The 23097-nt window shown below is 36.0% G+C and overlaps 1 protein-coding gene across 2 annotated transcripts; it reads left to right on the top strand.

Moving 5' to 3' along the window:
• The first annotated feature begins 1083 nt into the window (after positions 1-1083).
• DAT (Sodium-dependent dopamine transporter) lies at positions 1084-22754 on the top strand. Of its 2 annotated transcripts, none has more exons than XM_065489900.1 (12): positions 1084-1251; positions 7740-7823; positions 8259-8411; positions 14969-15103; positions 15745-15899; positions 16911-17083; positions 17899-18276; positions 18777-19014; positions 19075-19303; positions 20149-20249; positions 20315-20482; positions 20547-22754. In XM_065489900.1, the coding sequence occupies exons 2-12, from the start codon at positions 7802-7804 to the stop codon at positions 20661-20663; spliced, it is 1869 nt and encodes a 622-aa protein (XP_065345972.1). In that variant the 5' UTR covers positions 1084-1251; positions 7740-7801; the 3' UTR covers positions 20664-22754. The 2 variants fall into 2 exon arrangements, with proteins under 2 accessions (XP_065345972.1, XP_065345973.1); XM_065489901.1 differs by lacking the exon at positions 1084-1251 and adding an exon at positions 5454-5611.
• Positions 22755-23097: the final 343 nt, after the last annotated feature.

The raw sequence follows: 23097 nt of genomic DNA, 5'->3' as shown, positions 1-23097 counted from the left end.
ATGAAGAAGACGCTGGTTGGACTCGATGATATTGAATTCCTCCACAAGATGGCTCTGGTGTTTACTCACAGCTTCCAGGGCGCGAAGTGAACCCATAAAGCATAAAGCTCATAAAATAAAGCGATTATTAAGAGCCACAGGAATGTTCATGTTTACGCTTTCAATCTAAAAATATAAAAGATAAATATGCTTTAATTTAAAAAGCTTTTCAAACAATATAAGTATTCAAAGTTTATTAAAGAATTAATAAAACAAATTTCAAAGAATATTTTATCTTTTCATCCAAATTTAAAAAAATATATATAATGAGAGCCTTAAAATTGTTGGAAAAGTCGAAAATGTCATTTTTTAAAAATTTTGAAAATTTGCGGGACATTTAAATGTAATTTTGTTTTAAGCAAACAAGTCGATAAAATTTTCTATCTGATAATCGAAATCTAAAAATTATCATTAGTTGATGATATTTCTTTTATAATTTTTCGGCTCCTACCAAAAATTATATTGGAATTAATTCGGTAGTTTTATACAATTTTAGGAATTTTGCAAAATTCCTCAAAAAATTTAAACATCTATGTCAGTTATTTTTTCCTTTGATTTCGATTATTTTCGTCAACGGCGTCCTAAATATTATTTTCCTAATAAAATAAATCCTGAAATTTAAATAGGGATAGACACTCCTCGCCATTTGATGAACATTCAAACAGATTTTCTCATGAATTGAAACGGCAATCTAGAAAAATTCGTGGAGAGCATTTTAAACGAAAGTAAAAATTTATATTTAAGAATTTCGCAGTCAAATCCATTTATAACAGCTGAATTAAAATCCATGTGAGCCAAAAGGCATCAAATTAATAATAGTCGATGACTCTGCAAACGATGCTGTCAGCATCTCGGAGGTGGGCATGGGCGCCGACCGACCGACCGACTGATCAAGCCGCGAAGAATGGACGTGTGGGCGTCCCGGCAAATAAACACACGCGGCGCCGCGGACAAAAATGAAAGAGACGCGCGTCCCCACTACTAGCTCTCGGGCGCAAAGATTAATATAAAATATTGCTGCTGCTGGACGCTGGGCTGGCAGGCTGGCGCTACGAGAAGTGAAAGTCTGCATATAGTGCTGCCTGGTGAGTGGGGCATTTGATTTTTGTCTGCCTGCGTTAGTTGCGAAAGAGCCAAGCGACTCCGCGGGAGCAAAAGGCCGGTGCCCGCGACCCGCAACACACGCGATTTATTTTCGCTCCTGCACAGCAGGTGAGTCCGAAATTTATATAATAGTCACGCGCTTTCGGGAGGCTCGCCCCCAGCAGCTTCCGCTTTAATTTCCACTTGTCGCCACTTATCATATTGCACGCCACTGGTTCCATACTGAATTAATGCGTTGTTGCATCGTAAACAAAGCGCATTATTTGTGAATTGTCAAGGTCGGCTGCCGGCGCCGCTCGGATGCGCTTGCCCTCCCGTAAATTTTCCTTTTCGATTCAATTTTCAGACCTGGAGTCTAAACACGCAGCTTTTGTGACATTTTTATTGCTAGCCAGTATAGACGCATGAGAAACGTGTTTGGCCAGAACAATGGATTTTTTTAATATAATGAAAATTAATTCTAGTCTTGTGCCGACTGCATTGCTCCTTTGTGCGTGAGTTTTAGTTCCACGAAGATTCCTTGGATAACCAATATGATAGAACAGTATTTTCGAGAGAAAAATTGGAAGAAAACGAGTTGGAGTGCAGTTTGAGATGTTAATTATTTCATTTATATTTAATTTATAAAAAATAGTTTTTAAAATTGAAGATCTTCTCATGTAAATTAAATGCTAACGCTTCATGACAACCAACCATTGAATTCAAATCAATTTGTGGAATATGCCAATGAAAAGCCTGATTTGAAACCAAGCTAACCATCAAAAACTTTCATGAACTCATAGAATTTTAAAGTTTAGGTGATTTTAATAAATTTGTAACACTTAAAATTTTGCGTGTGACTAGTTGCAAAAAAATGAATGTCAGTATAAACAGGAATATATTTATATTTTAATTATTAGTCTAGCCTAAATTAAACAACCTAAATGAGCTGACACAAAAACTGGTCACATCTAAAATTTAATGAAATTGTTCCGTTACCTGACCATCAAGGATCAAACGAGAATTCCCTGCCCTGAAGCAGAAATTTATGTGAACCTCTCAAACTAGAAATTATTTTACATATAAATAGTCCAAGAGAGATATATTTACTACGAAAGAAGATCAACAGTTCCTGAGAATCTATATAAACATCAAAATAATACAAATTACACAATTTCAGACCTATTAACTCAATCATAAACCTCAGACCCAACTGAAATTGTCTTAAAATCGAGCGTACAAATTTTTCCATAAAATAAATCAAGAATAAGAATTGATTTTGGAAATTTTAACTTTAAAGCCAATAAAAAGAATTAAGTAAGCAGCTAGAAATTTTATTTGAGGCTAAAATAAAAAGCAATCATCTTAGTTAAATTTTGCTGCAAACTCGCCAGACTGTTTAATGTTTTATTTGGGGCTATCTTATGTGCTTCAAAACTGTAAAAATCATTAATTTTGTACGTTTATTTATACGCGTATTCCATCAACAGATATCAACCACAAAATCACTCAGTTTATAATAATCATTAAAAAAATAATCAAAATGGATTGATACAAGGCACAAATTGACCGTAATCTCCATTTTCTCGCATTTTTAAGGCATATTCTCATGAGTGTCAAAGTAATGGGAGATTTTTTAGCAATTCAAAGATCCAATATTGGCAGAGATGCCAAAAAGGTGATTAGTTTAGTGACTCGAAATGCTCAAATAGCTCAACGGGCTGGGAGGCGCACGGGTGCCGACTCGCCACTTGCTGGTTTTAGCACCTTTTCAGCGGCTTTAGGGACAAATATCTGGCGTTTCGATAAAAGAACTCGGTGCAGGGAGGCGAAAAGATGGCTAAATTGGACCCAAGCTCCTCTGCGGCCACTCGGGCCCCATGTTATGCACTCAGCGGTGTTATTGGGACCCATCGTGAACTCATAGCCCACCGGGATGTGCTGAGCAGAGGTTCAAAAAATTTAAAGCTGGATCTCAATTAACAGAAAATTTCAGAATTTGCCAAATTAACCGAGAAATTTTACAGTTATTAGTCGTCGATTTTTCACTCGATTCGATTCCGGACGTATCGACCTGTTAAATAACGAGTTAAATTTACCTACTGGTGAAACAAACCATAATTTTTCAATATGGAGACAGCTTGCAAACATTTGTAGCCAATTTTCTCAGAAATTTAAACGGTAACCTAGGAAAATTACAGAAAATTCCAAAATTTTAGACGGTATATTTTCAGTAAAAATTAAAATTTTGTTTTCATAATTATTCCTGAACATATTTACCTTTATTAGTAAATTTTACACCCTTTAATTTTACTAAAAATAACTTTTTGATTAGATTCTCACCAATTACGACCATAATTTCATTAATGATTTGCACGTACTCAAATAACATGCGAATGCAGCAGCACTATTTTCAACACATTTGCGCTAAACGCTGCGTAAACTGTGTTGGTGGCTGACATGCCGCGCGAGTTGGGAGCGGAAGGAGCAGTTTTTCATTCAGCGATTTGACGTCATCCTTGTTAACAACACCAATTAGGACAGAAAACTATTTATTTAGTGTTATACAAGCGTGGTCCTTATAATTTTCTATTAGCGCGTCAAAACGAATTAAACTCGTCGTTCATGCTGCGCGGCGCAGCTGGCACAAAAAAAGGTGTCGCGCGCGCACAAAAAGCGATTCCCGGGAAAAGAATGAGCGAGGAAATTCGCTGCTGCAGGTGTACACCGGATATTATTACGGTTTTCGCATTTGTATCTGGTGCTGAAACGCCGGCGGGCGAAGAAATGAGCAGGGGCGCCCGAGTTAAACAGTCCGACGCAATTTCTTGCCTCTCTGCCACTTCAATCTCCGCGCGCCCGCGCTCGTGAAATATTAGTCATTGCCGATTTTAATCAAGTGCCGGCGCGCTGTGATTATAGCCTTAATTAAAACAATAAGCAGCAGCGCTGAGGGAGAACAAGTCGCCGCGAGGGGAGCGGGACGCGTGCCGCCCAGCGAAAGCAGCATATTGGAAAATAACTTGACTAGCATTTTTTTATTTTATTTTTATTTGAAGGGAATAATTGGAACTCATCAATGCTGTGTACTTTTACAAAAGGAAATTATTTTTGCAAATTCGTCTGTTTAAAAATGTCTAGACTCGTAAAAAATGGTGGAATAGATGAAGAGAAAATTTTAACTCGAGAAATGCCGTGAAATTTGATCAATTTTTTTTATCATATTTCATATTTAAATAAAATTGAAACTTTCTTCATTGAGATGGTCAAAGCGATTTTTTTACTGTTTTGTAATTTTCCCTTTGAAAAAAAAATAAAGCTTCAGTTTTAAATGAATTGCAGAGTACTGATAATGTAATTTTTAAAATACATCAATTGCGCCTACTATTTCAAAAATTGGAAGATTTTAAAATGATTCTTGCTCCTTTGGATCGGGCACACAGATAAAATAAGTAAGATTAAACTGCCTCATTAAATAGTAATTATGGTTTTGCATACACACATGACTCGGTAAGTATTTTAAGAAATGATCCAGTCAATAGCTAAATTCTGGTTTAAATATTTATTACAAATAAAAAAATCAGTTTGAAAATTCATTCTCCTTGTTTTTCAAAATAAATCTTCAGTCTGTATTTAATTAATTTGGAAAATTAAAATAATTAATTGAAAATAATTAAAAATTTCAAATATTGCAGTTAATATTCCAATTTAATCTGTTCGCGCAGGACGAGATGACTCAGCAAGAATGAAAAATATGTTTGAGGAGGAAATTTGATTCTGCTTTTGACTTATCTTTCTTTAAATTTCACAGCCTTGCGGTACAAACAGATGAAAAATTTCCTCCTTCAACTAAGAAATATTTTTGCAAAATTTTACATTATTTTTAATATTTGTGGTTAAAATACCAGCAATAATTAAAATATGAAAAAGATTTGTTGCACAGTTATTCAGAAAATATAAGAGACTACTTGTTGCAACCTGTTCTCTCGTCTTGCCCACGTCCCTCGGGAGCAGAACGGAAAAGAGGGCGGGATGAGCGGATTGAGAGGGAGATCGAGCAGGAATGCGAGATCCGCTCAATCAATCTGAGCAGAGGCAATTTTATTGCGAGTGCCGCTTAAGCCGCTTTGCTCTCTCTCTTTCCCTCGGCGCCCCCCGTTGCTTGCATTTTCATAATTCGACCTGGCGAAGTCATTTGGCGTCCGAAATTGCGTCGCGTAACTGAGTTTGAGAGGCGTGCGGCGGCGGCCTGCTCTCGCCAGCCGCCGCCGCCGACGACGACGACGACTCGAGGGTGGGGGCGCAGGCAGGGCGCGGCGAGGGTGGATCCGCGTGCCCACAGTGCGCCCCAGCTCCCCGCATGGGTCAGAGCGACTCGAGTTTCGCTGTCATCATCACCCTTTGGAACCTTTACTGACGGTTCCTGCCTCTCAGGGCCCCACCTCCCTTCAGGGTCATGCCGACCGCCCTCCATGTCCACAACCCCAAGGTATAACACAAGATTTTGTATGTTTAGAGTAATATAATTCATTATTTTATTTTATTTTTAGCTTGCGCGTCAGAACAAAAATAGTATATTGCCTTCAAAAGCAAGATCAGTGACGAAAATTTGTACCTTATCAAGCTGATTACCCTTTTCTTTCATAAATTTGGTAATTTTTTCCTTTTTATAGAGAATTGTGGATACGATTCGCGAATTTCACAATGCGCAAATATGCACCAGTGCTTTTATGCGCATAAAAAGACACAGCCTGAAAAATCGAAAGTTGTCTATGCATTTAAGCGTTTTGTCTGAATTTTTCTCTCGAAAATGGAATTATTTTGCGCCAAACATGAGAGATTTCATGAAAAATCATAAAATAATCCTATAAATTTTATTGAATCCATGGAATTGGGAGGCTAATGGCATCGGAATTAATTTTTAAAGTTCGTATTTTGGTGTTCGAACAAAAAATATGTATGATATACTATTCTAATGCATGTGTTTCGGCAAAATGTGCAAAAAATTGTGGGGAACACTGCAAAAACCAATTATTGCGATAATTTTTCCGGCAAATTGTGCGTTTTACCAGCCCTCTTAGTGGCACAGTATATTATTCAGTTCAGTGAATTTGAGACAGATTTTTATTTAAATGTTGTAACGTAACGATTCAGACGATTTTGCAGAATTATTATAAAATGCATCAATATTCTAATCTTTAATTCTCCTTTATCCTTTTCTGAGAAAGTTAGAAAAATTCTCAACAGTTTAGAGGGATTAAAAACTGAAGCGTTGATTTTTTTACTAAGTAAGTTATAAAACAGAATAAAATCGTTAAACAAGTAAAAATATATGTTTCAATTAAAAATTAAATTTCAGTTTTGGTCATCAAGGGATGAAAAGTTAATTTATAATTATTTAATTTGATTAGATTTTTTAAATATTTTTTCTTATCTACGTCATCTAACTTCAAATAGTTCACCTAAAAGATTAATAATATTCGGTTTTATCTTCCGCTTTATGTGCGAATGACAATGAGTTATGTTAGATTAAATGATAATTTAAAGACAATTTTACTGCTAGAGAATTCATGAAATAAAAGCCATCTTGAAAGATCTTGATGATTTTCCTATATAGTTCAAAAATGAATGTTATAATCTACATAATTATATTTTACATATACAATCACATACAATGCAGAAGGGGAATTACAATATCTACCTTTGCCTTGAAATTCAGGAATTAGTCTATTTATTTATATTTTTATTTTGCAAAAAATCTATGTTTGGTGATATTTTGAGATATCGTTTATTCTTTAAAAATACCCTAATGGAAATAAACAGTAAATATTTAATTAAAAATATAAATATTATTATTTCGTATAAAAAAGAGACATAAATAAAAAATTTTTAAAATTACTTATTAGAATTTAAAATTTAAATGTCAATTTAAATAAATTAATTTACTTTACTATTTTTATTTTTTCTCTTTGCAGAAGTGAAACCAATGTTGATTAATCCCTTGGAATCAGATCAATTCTATTTGCTTGAGGGAAGGATTAATGTTGCAATTATTGAAAGTAAACCTGAAGTTGTACTTTATTAGACCATCGTAATGCGAATGACACAATTTTTACTACTCCAATTAGCTTGTCAACATTTCTACTCAATGCAATGCTCCTTTGAATAATAATTATTGCAACTTAGGTTCATAGAGAAATAATTGTAATTAGCGTTCAGTAATGCAGTTTCAGGCATCGAACAGGTTGTATAGTTTCACAATGTACTGAAAGAATGGGAGAAAACGAACTCCTTAGCTTACCACCAGCGATATTCTTACTTTTCGACTGCTGCGCAAGGTAATAATTCTCGAGACAAAAGTACTCCACATGCATAATTGCAGATTTCGTAACGTGAAAAGCCAAAGGAGCCGCGACCTTTCTCTTGCACTCCATGCGCACTTGAATCGAAACAAAACGGCGTCGCTTTTCATATTCGCGACGACCAAGCACTTTGCAGCACTCGCCGGGTCGCTGCCAGAAATTCAACCCTGCGTTTCCGCTCGTTCGTTCGTTCGTTCGTTCGAATAAATTGGAGCAAAATTTGTCTTGACGCGGTCGCATCTCTTTTGTTTGCAGTATTTTTGAGTGCTTTTGGCGACAACGGCGCCGCTGCTGAGGACGCCAGCCCGTAAGCAGCCATGGCCCCCGCCGAAGACAAAGGTAGGAAACTTCAAAGCACTAAAAAAGGCAACGTTTAAATTGCTTCTGTGAATTTAAATGCAGACACGCCTTTTACCTTGCCGCTTGCTATGATTAGTACTGGTTGCCCTTTAAAAATGCTTATAGTGCATTTAATTATTTTTTTTCAGGTGAGTGCAATTTAAAATTAGCAAAAAAGTCTTAGATAAATTTTTCCTAGTAAAATTATATTTTATCGAATCTTCCCCCTTTAAAAAGTGACCTGGAAAAATTCCGATTTTCTAGCCGCATCCGTTTTCATCCAACTTGACAGCTAGTTTCGATTGTGATGCACCGCCGAGGAGGGTGCGCTGAAAGTAAAATTTCCACCCCCGGCAGTTGCATACGCGCGGCGTCGTGTGTGTATAATTCGATTCAATCAATCAAAGTTGCCCTTTCTGTGTTTCACGCTTGAAGATGGGCCGCAGGTGGCGGCGGGAGGGAGTCCCGACACGGAGGAACGAGAGACGTGGGGCAAAAAGGTGGACTTCCTGCTCTCCGTGATTGGATTCGCAGTCGATTTGGCCAACGTGTGGCGCTTCCCTTATCTTTGCTACAAAAACGGGGGCGGTGAGTATGCTCTCATATATGCAATTCTCTTGGTTCACTCACTCGATTGCATGCAAAATAAAAATATAAAATATGTTACAGAGCACTAACCGAGTGCACTTCCTGCTCGATAAAAGCAGTGCGTTGCGCAAATCATTGCGGTGTGGTTTTGAAATTTTTATAGTGGATAAGAGAGGCTCGGTGTTGTGAAAGTTTTCACACAAACAAGAATAAAATCCGAGATATATGTTTTGGATGTGAGTTAATTCTTGTAGGAGAGACCTTAAGTAGTTTACAAATATTAAGGACAGCATTCAAGAGTTACAAAATTAGGTGTTTTACAATTGTCAGCACAATTTTTAGCAGATTTTAGGTTGTTCCCATGGTTTAGACTAGCCAATTTTCAGGTAAAATTTGTTAAATTCAATACGTTGAATAAGTTGAACATAGTAATGAGCCGGTGAGTGTTTCCAAAATAATTTTTTTCTACAGATTTTTAAATGTACGAAAAAGCGAGAATCGCAGAATTAATAGAGTTTCCCGTTTATATAGTAATATAATATTATGTTGGTTGACTGTGAGCAAATGATAGTTTAAATTTAATTTTAAAAAGAAGCGAATTTGAAAAAACTGTAACCCTTACTTTTTACTTTAGGTTTAAAACTTTACATATTATCTACAAAAATTGAAATTTTTGAAAGCTTTTATTGCGTTGAAATTATTTGTTAAAAATATATGCACCATCTAATATATAAATCCGAGTAAAATATCTTTATTTTAGCTGGAATTAAATTTTAAACTCGTCAGTCAAGTTTTTCGAGAAATTAACTATGAAACCTCTACTTACAAAGCCTAAAATGCAAGAATGCATAAATAAATTATTATGTTGCTCTATATGAATTTTCTTAAAGAGGAACAATACCGGAAAATCGTTCTTGCCCATGCAATAAACTAATCTCTAATTATCTAGTAAAAGCTGAAATTGACTTTGGTAGCTATGAATTTTTATTTTACTTGAAATTTTATATTATTTCAAAATTCAAAACAAAGTTTCCTCAAAACATTTCATGCACAGATTTCGACGAGAGAAATCGAAATCTATCAAGAAAATGTGGTCGAGCACTGTAAATTTTTATAAATTGCCAAAATTTCCAAAATTTGAATTGAACTGAAGATAAATTTCCTCACTATTATTGCGCATTGGAGAAAAAATTAAACTAACAAGAATTAAGACAACGGCTTATTATTAGAGCCAACAATTCTAATAATTTTAAATTGTTGCCCTGTATCAATCCACTTAAAACTTTTCCTTTTAAGAAAACATTCCATTTATTACAGAAAAATTCACCAAAATTCATTGTTAAGTCTTTTTGGGGCTCAGGGAAGAAACTCGATTTGGAATAAATCCCGCTGCTCTTATCACTTTCCGCCTGTCGCAGCGGGAAAGCGAATTACGCGCAAAGCCACAGGTTGACTTTGAAAAGAAGAACTTTTCTTTTTATGTACCTGTTGATCCAATTCAGACTGGAAATCCAGCACACAAGAGCTTTTCGATGCTCTCTCTCTCTCTCTCTTTCTCCCTCGTCGCTCCCTCTGCACGTTTTATTACGCGGGGATTCGCAGCGAGATATGAGGAAAATGGAGAGAAAAGTTGAGTGAAACGCCTGCGGGCTTTAAATCTGCGATTTTTCCCTCCAGGCTTTTGCTCTTATGAGAAACGAACTCTTGCGTTAGAAAAAATCGCTGTTCTTGGAAATTGCAAGATAAACTTGGGATAGTATTTTGTTGAACGGAATGTTTAATTAGAAATAATCGAGATGGGAGTTTTAAGAACAAAGTTTCGTGAGTTGAAGTATTACTATATTAAAAAGCTTTCATGTGGTTGAAATTCAAAAGTTTAAGTTTATAGAAGACAAAGTTGAAAGTTTTCGTTAAATTTAAATCAGTCAAAGAATATTTTTTTCCTTTTTCTCTCATTGATTAGATGAATTATTAAATTTTAAAGTGATTTGTTATTGGGTTATTTATAAAAATAACCCAATTTTAATTTTTAAAACGGCTCCAATGTTTGTCTTAATTGTTAAATTTAGAGTCGCATAAATAGCTCCTCGGGAATTAAGTGGGAAAAGTAATTAAGTGTTAATAATTGGAAACTTTTAGGTACAAAGTAAATATTGAATTGCATTTAAAAATATCTGGAGACAATGAATGTTCTACTAACTATGGCGAATTAATTTATGTCCAATTTAAAAAATACAAAGAGAAATTCAAAACCAACTCGATCTATACTAGGAATTTGCAATAAAAATCCTAAAAATTAATTATATGAGAGCCCTTAATTTTTTTCTTCAATTTAAGGCTCTTAAAAATCTTTGAGAAAATATTTTACAATCCTTCACAATTCAATTTCACTCATTTTTGCTCAAATTCACATATATACAAAAATTACACTTTATAATATATAATAATCCAATATTACATTCCCTGATTAAAAAAGCACTTCAGTATTTTTTATGTTAGCCTCTCAGCTGCAGAACTTGTGCTAATCTTTTCTCAAAGCGGAGAAATGTATTCATTGCGCCTGAAAGTGAGCAAGGCTAATTTATCAATCGCAAAAAGGGCCAGTTGCAAGGAAAGAAACGGAGCAAGACGGGAGCGGCGAGCATTGGAAATGCGTTAACGCCATTAATCACCGGCCTTTGATCTTGCCTTTTTATTCCGACTGCCCGCAGCCCTTTTCCTGCGCGTCAGAAGCAGGGAACCGACGCCGACAAGCAAGTGAGGCCGAGCTTTGTCACATTAGCGCCCTGCAAATGGAATTACTCGGGGCTGCTCGCCGTGTGCTTTCACGCCCTTTTCATAACTTGCCCTCTCTCAACTCTATAATATCATTATTAGCGACTCAGCGCTGGCTAATAGCGCCAAATGACGTCTAATTAATGCACTTTATGTGCGTGCCGTTCGCCTCTCCACATTTCGCCACTCTCGCAACACTTCATCTCCGCGCACTGCACTTTGTCGTCGGCCAAAAATTAATTGCTGATTGGAACGTTCACTTTACAATATTATATCGTGTTCACTTTTTGGCGAATATTAAAAAAAACGTAATGTTGTGCAGAAAATTTCACCCAGTAATTTTTATGACTAAAACATGCAAAAAAATAATAGGAACAAAAGTAAAGTTACTTGCTGTCTAATAATTACCATTAACCAAGTAGAAGTTCGTATTATGAACACTTAATTATTACTTGCCCCATTTAATTCACGAGGAGCTATTTATGCGACTCTAAATTTAACATCTAAGATATATATCGATTGTTTTTGGAGCCGTTTTAAAAATTAAAATTGGTTAATTTTTATAATACATAACAAACCAATTTAAATTTAATTCATAATTCATCTATTCAATGAGAGGAAAGGGACAAAATATGCGAAAACTTACAACTTTGTCTTAATGGCTAAATTTACAATAAAAGTGTGTGCAATTATTTTCGGTGTTCAATAGACCAATATTTTGTACGTCAATCCTGCTTTCGTAGAGAGGAACGAGACAATGCTGCTTGCTGATGGGCAAATTCATTATGCATGCAGAGGATTTCAACCTGTCTGAACTTGATTGGCAAGTTGTGCATTCTAGCTGAATGAACAAGAATACAAAAAAGCAAACCAAATAATCTATGTACGCACGCGCGCATTTTTATTCATGCTGCAAAACGATAACACACAAAAAATGGAAATAAGTTATTAACTGAAAATTAAATGGCTTGACGACAAAGTTTTTTTTTTAAATTCAAACCTGAAAACTGGCACTAATGTGAATTGGAAACATTCTCAATTTAAACTTCACAGATTAATAGTTTTTCTTGATCTAGATCAATTATTTATCGTCAATTTTTTGTATAAGTTACACCCGGAATGGTTATTTGACTTTTTTATTACTTTAAGTCCAATCAAACGCGGAGAATCTGCGAGGGTGGCCATCATGCGCGACCCGGACGAGTAACGGCGCAGTGGAGAAAATTATATTATTCATCAATATTTCAAAACACGCAAGAATTTTTCAGAAAAGTGTCGTTTAATTTAAAAAAATAAACTACAAAAACATCGTTACCCATTTTTAAATCTGAAAACAATACCATCCAAAATTCCAAGCCCCAGAATTTTCCAGCAGGGGCCAGATGTATGATAAAATTTGTTCCCACTGCGCAGATCCAAGATGGCGTCTGACTGTGGGAAACAAAAAGCTCTCTTTGTATTGCCGTGCGAGTGTCAAGAGTTTGTTTTTACGATCCAAAAGACACAATTAGTACAAGTAATGCAAATTATTTAACAATATTGACCAAAACTTGGTTCTTTTCGCGCATTTTCACGCGACCGTTTTTTCGCACCATACTCCACCGGACGCCATACCTGCGCGTCACACGAATCTGGTCCCCGCTGGAATTTTCTAAATGAATACGTCGTTGAAAATCCGCCTTGCTATGCAATTAAGCTTCTGGGCGATTCATTTCCTTTAAAACAAGCACCCTATCGTAAAGAGCTAAATTTTTAATCAACCCTGGAGGTGAAAAATCGATGGTAAATATATTGTGTTGGGGCGTGTTTCGGTGTGCTTTGTTTGATAGCGATTTGCGCGGCTACGAGCTAATATTTGGCCAGATCGGGTTGGATCGCTGCCGCTTGATTGGCCCAATGATGGAGAGGCGATTGCATTATGAATTCGTTATGGAGCTCGCCAAGTCATCTACTTGAGCTGTCAATCTGACACTCATTAACACTGCCGCCCCATTCACGCGCGTCGCCCCCGTGTGCTAAATTAACACACCGGCCCCAGTCGAAATCGTTCACTCGCTCTCGTCGCGTGCGCGTTCGACCCTCTCTGTCATTCACATTGTGCGTGTGTGCATGTGTGTTGACTGACCTTTCACCCGATAGCACCATAAATCACCGCCACGGAAAGGAATGCGTTTCGCCTGTTGAATCAATCATTTCTTTTCGGTGATAAAAATAGAGTCAATTCACAACGGAAATTTACGCCGCACGCCGCAAAACATAGCTGTCGAGCAGGTTGCATAAATTCAAAAGTGGATCGATGACAGATGAGAGGCAATAACAAATTAAATGTCTGACGTATTGTTAAATTACCAAGTGATCAAATTGGTTCTTTTTTTAAATAATTATAAATAAGTGCATTAATCAAAATAGGACCAAGTAACAGTTAAATTTCCGATTTTGCCAAACTTCTTCAATGATTTCGATCCCTCTCGTCGCGATCCATCCAACGGTCTACACAAATTTTGAGCTAAATTTATTTTCTGGTTGGATAAAACGTTATGTTCAAAAGGGAGACAGTGCACACTGCTTGAGTAACAATCAAACTTAAGAGAAATTAAGGCCTGGGAAATTTTTAGCTCTTTCCATTTTCAAAATTTATTGTTGGTGTTAATGTAAATATTTTTGGAATTTTTTCAACAAAGATCCAGTCTAAAGTTTGATAGTTAACGTTTATACATTTGAGAAAAAGTCAAGTTTTTGTTAATTCCAAAGTGATTTTATCAAGAAAATAAAACATAAAATTTATTCAGTTTTCGGGGCCTATATATCTAATAATCAATTACTTGTTTAAATTGCATAATATATTACTATTATTTTCCATTCGAATTTAAGTTTTGCTTTGAATTAAATTTACATATGTGCAATCATTTGATAAATTAACAAGATTGAAACAAAACAAAAAGAAAATAAATAAAGACTGCAAAGTTAAAGTCGCTGCATAATTGTACAACTACTGTTCATAAACCTTTGCGACATATTATTAAACTTTCATTAAATATTTTTTAAATCATCCATTTATTCAAAAACACCTAAATAAACACGAAATATTAAAATAAGCTTTTCCCGAAAAATTGAAGCTGTCAAAAAATTTCCACTATTGTTCTTTTAAAAAAAGAAATGAAAAATATAGAAGCCAAAGAGCTTAAAATTTTTATTGTATATATTTCCCTGATTCTTGTGATCTGTTAAAAAATAATGATTTTTAAAATTAATCTGCCCGAGAGAAAATATATATTCACAATTGACGATTTAATTCAACATTAAATTTTCCGAAAAATGCTCAATACTGCAGAAACACCCGCATAAACCTCAATTTTTTTAAATTTCAAAACATATTTCGGGAAAATTTTCAATTCGAATTCAGATTATTTCCTCAAAACAAATTTTCTGAGATTTTTTCCAACCCCTCTGCAGCTCAAAAAGAGTTTATTAACTGAACTTACGAGTAGAAAATAGGGTTGATGGTTAATAATTATGGTAGAATAAAATGAACTTATTTATTTCACAAAATTTCCAGAAGCTTATTGTTGTTAACAGCAGTAGCTAGTAGTTAACCCCACGCTAAATTGAAATTCTTTTAATAAGTAAAATTTCCTTCTATCTTTTTAAGAACGCAGTTTCAGGCCTTTTACTGGTTACAAATATTTCTGACAAGGAAAAATCATTCAAAAATATATATGTAGTAAAATGTTTCATGGTGTCATATATTTAATTTAATGTTTTTGTTGCTAAATTCGTTTCAGGTGCATTCTTAGTGCCGTATTTGATCATGCTGGTGATCGGAGGCATCCCGCTGTTCTACATGGAGCTGGCGCTGGGCCAGTTCAACCGAAAAGGTTCCATCACCTGTTGGGGTCGGCTGGTGCCGCTATTCAAAGGTGCGGATGCAGATCGTCATCATTTCCCTCATTTCCATCTCGCCGCCTGCACTTCCAAGAAAAAAAATCAGGGGGTAATGGGGGATGGCCACGTGCGCGCGGCCTAATGTGCTCTTTTTTACTATCAAAAAAGCTTTTATCGAGATTTTAAATGGCTTATATTGGATGGAGTAGTCGTGTTCCTACACTGCACTTTTTATTCGCCAAAGCCGCACACACACACACACTTTTCTCTGCTCTTTCTCTCGCTCAAAAAGTTCTCATCCACTTTATCCGCGGCTATTATTCTTCTCGGCGCTGCCATTTTTCACCGGAGCGCGCACTCAAGAAGTCAATTTCAGCGCCCGCGCCGCGCGTGTAGCACTTTATATCATTTTCTCGGGCGGGCGGGCGACCGAGCGAGCGGGCGGGCGGGCGTCGTGCCCTCTGACTCGGAAAATGGTGACCATTTCCGATTCTTTTCGCCGACTTCCGCCCCCGGGCGCCATTGTCACCCGCACGCCAGGCCCTCGGGGATCAAGCCAGCGCTTCTCCCCTGCCTGCCTGCCTTGCTGCGTCTTGTTTTAATTCTCCCCGTTGCTGCGCTGAGCGAGATATCTAATTTCCTCTCTGTCTCTCTCTAACTCGGCCGTCCGACGCAGGGATCGGCTACGCGGTGGCTTTGATTGCGTTCTACGTCGACTTCTACTACAACGTCATCATCGCGTGGGCCCTCAGGTTCTTCATCGCCTCGTTCACCTACAACCTCCCTTGGACCACGTGCGGCAACATTTGGAACTCACCAAACTGCAGACCTGTAAGAGCCTGCGCTAAGCGTAATTTATTTGATACACTGCGTGTGTGCAACAGGTTCCCAAAGTTTTCTACTGGAAATAATTTAATTTAAACAGTCCTTTTTGGTCTGAAATTTATTCAGCAGTGCGAAAAATTATTATTTCAACCCGACAAATTATTGGATCACAACAATTATAATTTGTAATTTTTCTTTTTAACTAAAGATGCAATTCAGAAATAAATAGAAAAAATCAAGCAGTGGATCTTTTCCGGACAACAATTGACAACAGTTTACATTGTTGGCCCGTGCAAGGAGTGATCCCATTGGTGAATAATTACAAATTCATCTCGACGGTTTGCAAAAATCAAATCAGGACTGGGTAACGATTAAATTTCAGATTTTTGCAAAATTTATCCAAAAATTTAATTGTTTTTCCTCAGATTTCGATTCCTTTCATTGCTATATTTATCCAACAACGTGGAAATAATGAAGTAACTTTCCTTTCTGGTGAAATAAATAATGATTTTCAATTAGGAGACAGTGCGAACTGATTGATCAGCATGCAAACTTTGAAGCCAAAATTTTCCCAGAAATTAAAACAGCAACCTGCAAATTCCCAATTTATTCAGAGCATAATCAAGATAAAGGGGAAATCTTTTCAAGACCGATCCATTTTAACATAAAATTGCTCGTTTTTTTAATCAAATTTCTTTTTTACAAAAATATTTATTTTTGTATTCTTCTCAACGAGATAAATTAAACTACAGGGCAGGGTTTATTTGGGAATTTCCCCTTTCGATTCAATTTGTCAGTAAACAGTGGTTGCTATTTCAAAAGCAAATAAAGATCTTTAATCGATTTTCCTGGAAATTCACAAAAAGCAATCTAATTGGAATTTAGCTTTGGCCCACTCATTCTGACTTTATAGGCAGAGGAATACACCTTCTTAAAAGTAGAGAAACGTTGCACAAATTAAGATCTTTTTGTTACAAATAAAAAAGCACAAAACCATATTTTTAATTGTATTTTTAGTTGGATTACTCGCTGGCTGACATTGAAGATAAACTGGTGGCAAAGAATAGTTTCGGCAACGCCACATCCAACCTCATTCCCGGCGACCCGTCCAAGACTACACTCGCCCCCGCATTCGTCTCAAACCTCACCTTCGACAATGGGTCCACCTCGGCTGCAGAGGAATACTTCAAGTTTGTAACCTTTTTTACTTATTATGCCATCAAAACTTTTTATAACAAGCGGAAATACATTTTTAACAATAGACGATTTTGCATAAGTTAAAATAAATATATTACATTTCTAAACGCGATTCCATAAACGCACTAGAAAAATTGAAACAAAAATGCAGATAAATCGATTTCTCTCACAAGCAATCTCAATATTTGAGCTCGGGAAAGTGCCCCAAAGGAAAAAATCCTGAGTCAATTCAGACCGTTATTTAAAAACTGATATCTTCATATTTTTGTCTTCGGAAAATTCAAAATAAATAATACCCTGCTTCTTTTTTGGGCTTTAAAAGACATGTAAATATTCTGAGAATCGGAGTACCGTTGGAATTTTTTAAATCAGCCACTGCGTTAACCGAACAAACAAGACACGCCACTTCTGATTTTGTTCCTTGCTGACTGTTTGGTTTATAACGCATGGGCAACAAAGAAAAATCCAACAAGCAGCCCCAATAATAATTAAAAAACCACATCTTTTGGCACTCTGAGCAGTGTTGACGTCTAAAAATTTTCTAGCCGCTCTCTTTGTCCAGCACTCGATAGCTAAAAATCCTGACAGTATCAGCCATCATAAAAATTCCCATGCAGAACTACTTATATTTTTTGACATACATACAAAATATTTTGAATTTAATTATCTGTACGTCTTGTCATTTAAGCAAAAAACGCATTTCTAAAAACTACTTAAGCTTAATTCAATTTAATGATTTATATAAAATGTATAACTGCCATTCCAAGCAAAAAGTAAAAAGAAAATCCCCTTTGTCCTGGATAAACAGTCGTTTCATCCTGGAGCTGAACCAGAGCAGCGGCATCGACGACTTGGGCGCTATCAAGTGGGACATGGCCGCCTGCCTGTTGATCGTGTACCTGATTTGCTACTTCTCCCTGTGGAAGGGCATCTCGACCTCAGGCAAGGTGGTGTGGTTCACCGCCCTCTTCCCGTACGTCGTGCTGCTGGCCTTGCTGATCAGGGGCGTGACGCTGCCCGGCGCCTCCGAGGGCATCAAGTACTACCTGCGGCCCAACTTCAACGCCATCACCAAGGCTGAGGTGTGGGTCGACGCCGCCACGCAGGTCTTCTTCTCCCTCGGCCCTGGATTCGGCGTCCTGCTCGCTTTCGCCTCATACAACAAATTCCACAACAACGTCTACCAGTAATTTCTCTTTTAACAAAACACTTTTTTTTTAATTAGCCAGAATCTCCGAGAAATCTCGTTTTTAGCATGTCATTTTCAATTTTGTTGGAGACACAAAAATCTGGCAAGAAAATCTTCTAGAATAGGATTTATTAAAAAATACCCAGACTTCAAAAGATCTCAAGAAGAAGTTTTGTGTTGTCAAAAATAATCCAAACTTGACAGAAAATCTGAATTTAACCTTAAGACTTTTTTTAGAGACTAAAATAATATAAAAGAGTTGCATGAAAAAGGGTAAAACCCATCTAAAACGAGTATTAATTAAAAAAAGTTAAAAATTCTTGAACCCTATGGTTATTATAGTTTTTTATTTCTATCTTTCTTTTAAACCTCAGCAGCATGATTGTATTATTTTAAAATATTTTTAGGACAAAGTTTGATCTGTAGAATAAATATTTTCCCTTAAGTGGAAACGATTGCCTTCAACATTTCACTGTTTTTTTTCTCTCCTTCTTCAGAGACGCGTTGGTGACCAGTATCATAAACTGCTGCACCAGTTTCGTGGCCGGCTTTGTAATCTTCTCCGTTCTCGGCTACATGGCGCACGCCTCAGGAAAACTGGTCGAGGACGTGGCCACTGAGGGTCCTGGCCTCGTATTCATGGTCTACCCTGAAGCCATCGCAACCATGCCGGGCTCCACCTTCTGGGCCCTCCTCTTCTTCATGATGCTCCTCACTCTGGGTCTCGACAGCTCGGTAAAAAATTTAACGCAGAAATTTATAAAAAAAAAATCTAATTTTAATGTTTGTTTCTAGTTTGGTGGCTCAGAGGCAATCATCACAGCCTTGAGTGATGAGTTTCCGATCATCGGAAGGAACAGGGAGCGATTCGTAGCCTGCCTATTCACCCTCTACTTCTTCGTCGGCTTGACGTCTTGCACGCAAGGTGGCTTCTACTTTTTCCACCTGCTTGACCGATATGCGGCCGGCTATTCCATGCTGTTCGCTGTTCTCTTTGAAACCATCGCTGTATCCTGGATATATGGTAATATTGAACTAGTTTAATTTTTGTTTGCGTGATAATGTATACATAACTGTATTAACAGTGACAAGAATTCTTCTGAATTGGCTGGACTTCCACAGTTTATATATAAACTTAATATGTTATATAATATATTTTTTAAATCGTCAGCAGTATGTAAATTAATAACATTTATTTGTTAAAAATAAAAATGATGAATTAGTTGTTTATTTTTTCGATAGATTTTTATTATTTATTTTTATTTATCTCTATTAATTTTTTAATATATTTATTGTACACCATTGGTTTAACAGTTATACAATATCACTGTTAATTGAAATTGTACATCTTAAGTCTCATGACAAAAATTTGTAACTTTATTGACTAAAAAAATTTTTAACAAAGCTAAAAGCTCTGTTCTCTGCATTTGTTAAAAGAGGAAAATTTTAAATTTTGCTCTCTCTCTCTCTCTCTGGGCCAATTTTTACTGACTCTTCTAACTAGAAAACTATTTCTTTTGACGCAGTCCCAATATGGCTGGCCGCATTTTTGTAAGATTGTTTAGTCAAAAAAATTATTTATCAAAAACTACCTTGAAAATAAAACAAAAATAAGAGCAATTAATTTGCTCTAACAAGATTTTATTACTGACTGCTAAAAAAGAAGGTTTCGAACGGTCCAGAAAACTTGTAGTTTTTATTTGTTGAACGTAAATTTGATTTAAAAATCCAAATCTAGATAACAGGATCTTTTTCAAACCATTTCACACTGCGTTACATATTTTTTATATCAATTTATCAAACTGCCTAAATTTATAATAAAATTTCACAATGAATAATTTCGTTTACAATTAAAATTTCCATTTTCAGGGTGTGACAGATTCTGTGACGACATAAAAGAGATGATTGGCTTCTCTCCTGGTCTCTACTGGCGCATTTGTTGGATGTTCCTTGCCCCCGCGTTCTTGATGGTGAGCCTCTTAGAAATTATTATTAAAGCTATTTATTTAAATTAAATGAAATTTCCCAATTCCAGTTCATCATTGTCTACGGGTTGATCGGGTACGAGCCGCTCACCTACGAAAGTTACGTCTACCCCACTTGGGCGAACGTTCTCGGATGGGCGATCGCTGGCTCCAGCGTCTTCATGATTCCAGGCATGGCCATCTACAAAATAATCGTTACTCCCGGAACACTGAGGGAGGTAAGTCGAGCGTGGAGGAATTTAATTTATTCATGCTGAGATTAATTCTCCGTTTCCTTTGCAGCGTCTTCGAATTTTAACTACGCCGTGGCGAGACCAGCAAGCTGCGATGCAGAACGGCGTCCAAGTGAATTCTGCAGAAATTCGCCTCACATCGATGACTCAAGTAGATGAGGTTTAAGTTCAAGATATTATTTATATGTATTTTTCCTGCCATTTTTAATTTGTTAACGTTACGATGATGTTGATGATCTTTAAAGTCTAGTGTTGCCTCCACCAGGAGGATGTAAAAATGTTGCTTCTGATTAATTGAAGTCCTTCTAAATCTGCTGAGAACAATAATCTTTGTAAAAATGCTCTCTGTACTTGACGCACTTAATATTAATTATATATCGTTCATGTTGTTGGTGTCCGCGGAAAGCTCGAATTTCGTTGTATTTGTTTGCTCCTTGCGTGCGAGTGTGTGCTTTTTTAACTTTCGTTTCCACTGGAATGTGAAAAGGATAATAATATTGATAACAACTGTCAGAGGACATTTATTAAGTACATTTCTAACGAATCGATGCAAGTGCGTGGAATTTAATTTAACTGATATATAGACTTAAAAGTTATCACCAATATGTGATGTCACCAAAATAATGTGCAGAAATCGTATTCATCTCCCAAACAGTGGGTTTCCCAGAGCGAGTTGTGTTTGTCTCTTATTGCAATCCAAAAATGCTAGGTGGCTCCTTTCAGGGTATCCGAGCTAGCTTTTCTGAACGAAATCTTTAAATTGAGTTTGAGATAAATTGCTGTTAGAAACATTATTTCCTCTAATGCAAAAGTATGTTGCCTTTTAAATGATTTCAAATTTAGACATAGCTTTTTATGATTTCCATCCCTTTTTTATCAAGTGATTTTTTCAGACATTTATTGAATTATTTACTTAAAATAATAAATTTTAGAGCCAAGTTTATATTGATTTCTCGACAAATTTCGGTTGTCTTGGTTGAAAATTAAGTCTTGAGAGCACTTTACCGAGCTCTCATTTAATTGCTCCAAGAAATAGCTAGAAAAATCTCAAATCTACAAATGTCATGCCTCAAATATCATTTAATTCCGATTAAAAAACCTCGTAAATAATTATTTTGACTTTCCCTAATTGTTTGGAAGAAAATGCACTTTAATTTTTCTAACTATTTTTAAAATAAAATTTCATTTTCCAAATGAAACCTTCAAACTATCAAAGTCGATAGGAAAGGTTTTTAATAATAATTATCACTATTGCGCCAAACTGTTGTCTATTTTTAGCGTTTCTGGAAACTTCGAAGGTTTTAAACAATTTTTAGTGGGCCCTAAAGTTGCGTGCATTTTTCTTATTGAAGTATAAAAATGTAAAATCAGTCGGATCATACGTAGTCTTAAATTCCGATGCTTCAAGGAAGAATGTTTGCAATATTTTATCTTAAAATTTCATCTCAAATACCCTGTCAGCGGCCACAATAATTGCTAATCGTGAATTAGACCCCAGAATGCTCTGAAATACTTCCGGTTTCTCTTCCACAGGTTAAAACTACTGCTGGTCATGTTGTTAAATGTTCTAAACACGCATTTATTGTGTTTCGAATTCCAAAATATTCAGTACGTGTCTGCTATTATATTAGGTGTTCGACGTAAGTGTGGGAGGACATTTGCTATCATCATATATTTCAGTGTGTGTTCACGTTTTGTAAATTTGTAGGTGAATCAAAATGTGCTGTGGTGTTCATGTGGGAGAAGAGCTGCAAAAGCTACAATAATATGGTGTGTACTTAGCATTACTCTCAATGTCGAAACCAAGATCTGCATTTCTTTGTTGACGAAAGGAAACAAAACAGGGATTAACGAAAAGCGTGAGTATAAGATTCTTAGCAGTTAAAGCAAACGCACAAGAATGCCGTTGGAAACAATCATTGCCGTTTTGAAAGTAAATTTCGAATTTACAAAATAGTGTGTTTCAAGTAATAACTACTAACGCTCGGTGTTTTATCGAAATATCCGCATATATTGCCACGAATCCAAGTCGAGTGTGTGACACACAATCGAAGGGCGTCAAGCAGCCAGTGATGCCTTTTATATTGTGTAAAACTGAAAACACCGGCAGCACAACATCAAATAATATATTAATAATAATTCTAGTTTGTACAAACTTTGGAAGCAGCACCAACAGAGACGCTTTTGGTCCTGATTTCACTGAGGGAAAATAAAAAATTAATTAAGAAAAATAACAACTGTTGTGATTTAATATGAAGGCTGCATGCTTTTAGCTTGCATTAATACCCCTTTGTGTTTGTTTATATAATTTTTTTAGTATTACGAAAATTGGTTTAAACGAGAATAATGCATTTAAATGGGGAAAATACTTTAGTTTGTTTTCTGGGGAAAATATTAAATATTTAATGATTTCGACATCTGAGGTTTAATTTTTTTTAAATTTCATTTGTGCAAATTTAAATCACTTTGATATTCATACCAAAAAGTAGTAACAATAAAAATCATAAAATCCCTGAGTCTCTCCCGCTGAGACACTTTTTACATTTAAATTTTAAAACATAAAATTACGTTAACTGCTTAATTATAGCCAAAAATCCTAA

The sequence above is a fragment of the Cloeon dipterum genome, chromosome 4 (assembly GCF_949628265.1).
Source record: "Cloeon dipterum chromosome 4, ieCloDipt1.1, whole genome shotgun sequence".
Taxonomy (NCBI): domain Eukaryota; kingdom Metazoa; phylum Arthropoda; class Insecta; order Ephemeroptera; family Baetidae; genus Cloeon; species Cloeon dipterum.
This window is presented reverse-complemented; position numbering and strand designations above follow the sequence as displayed.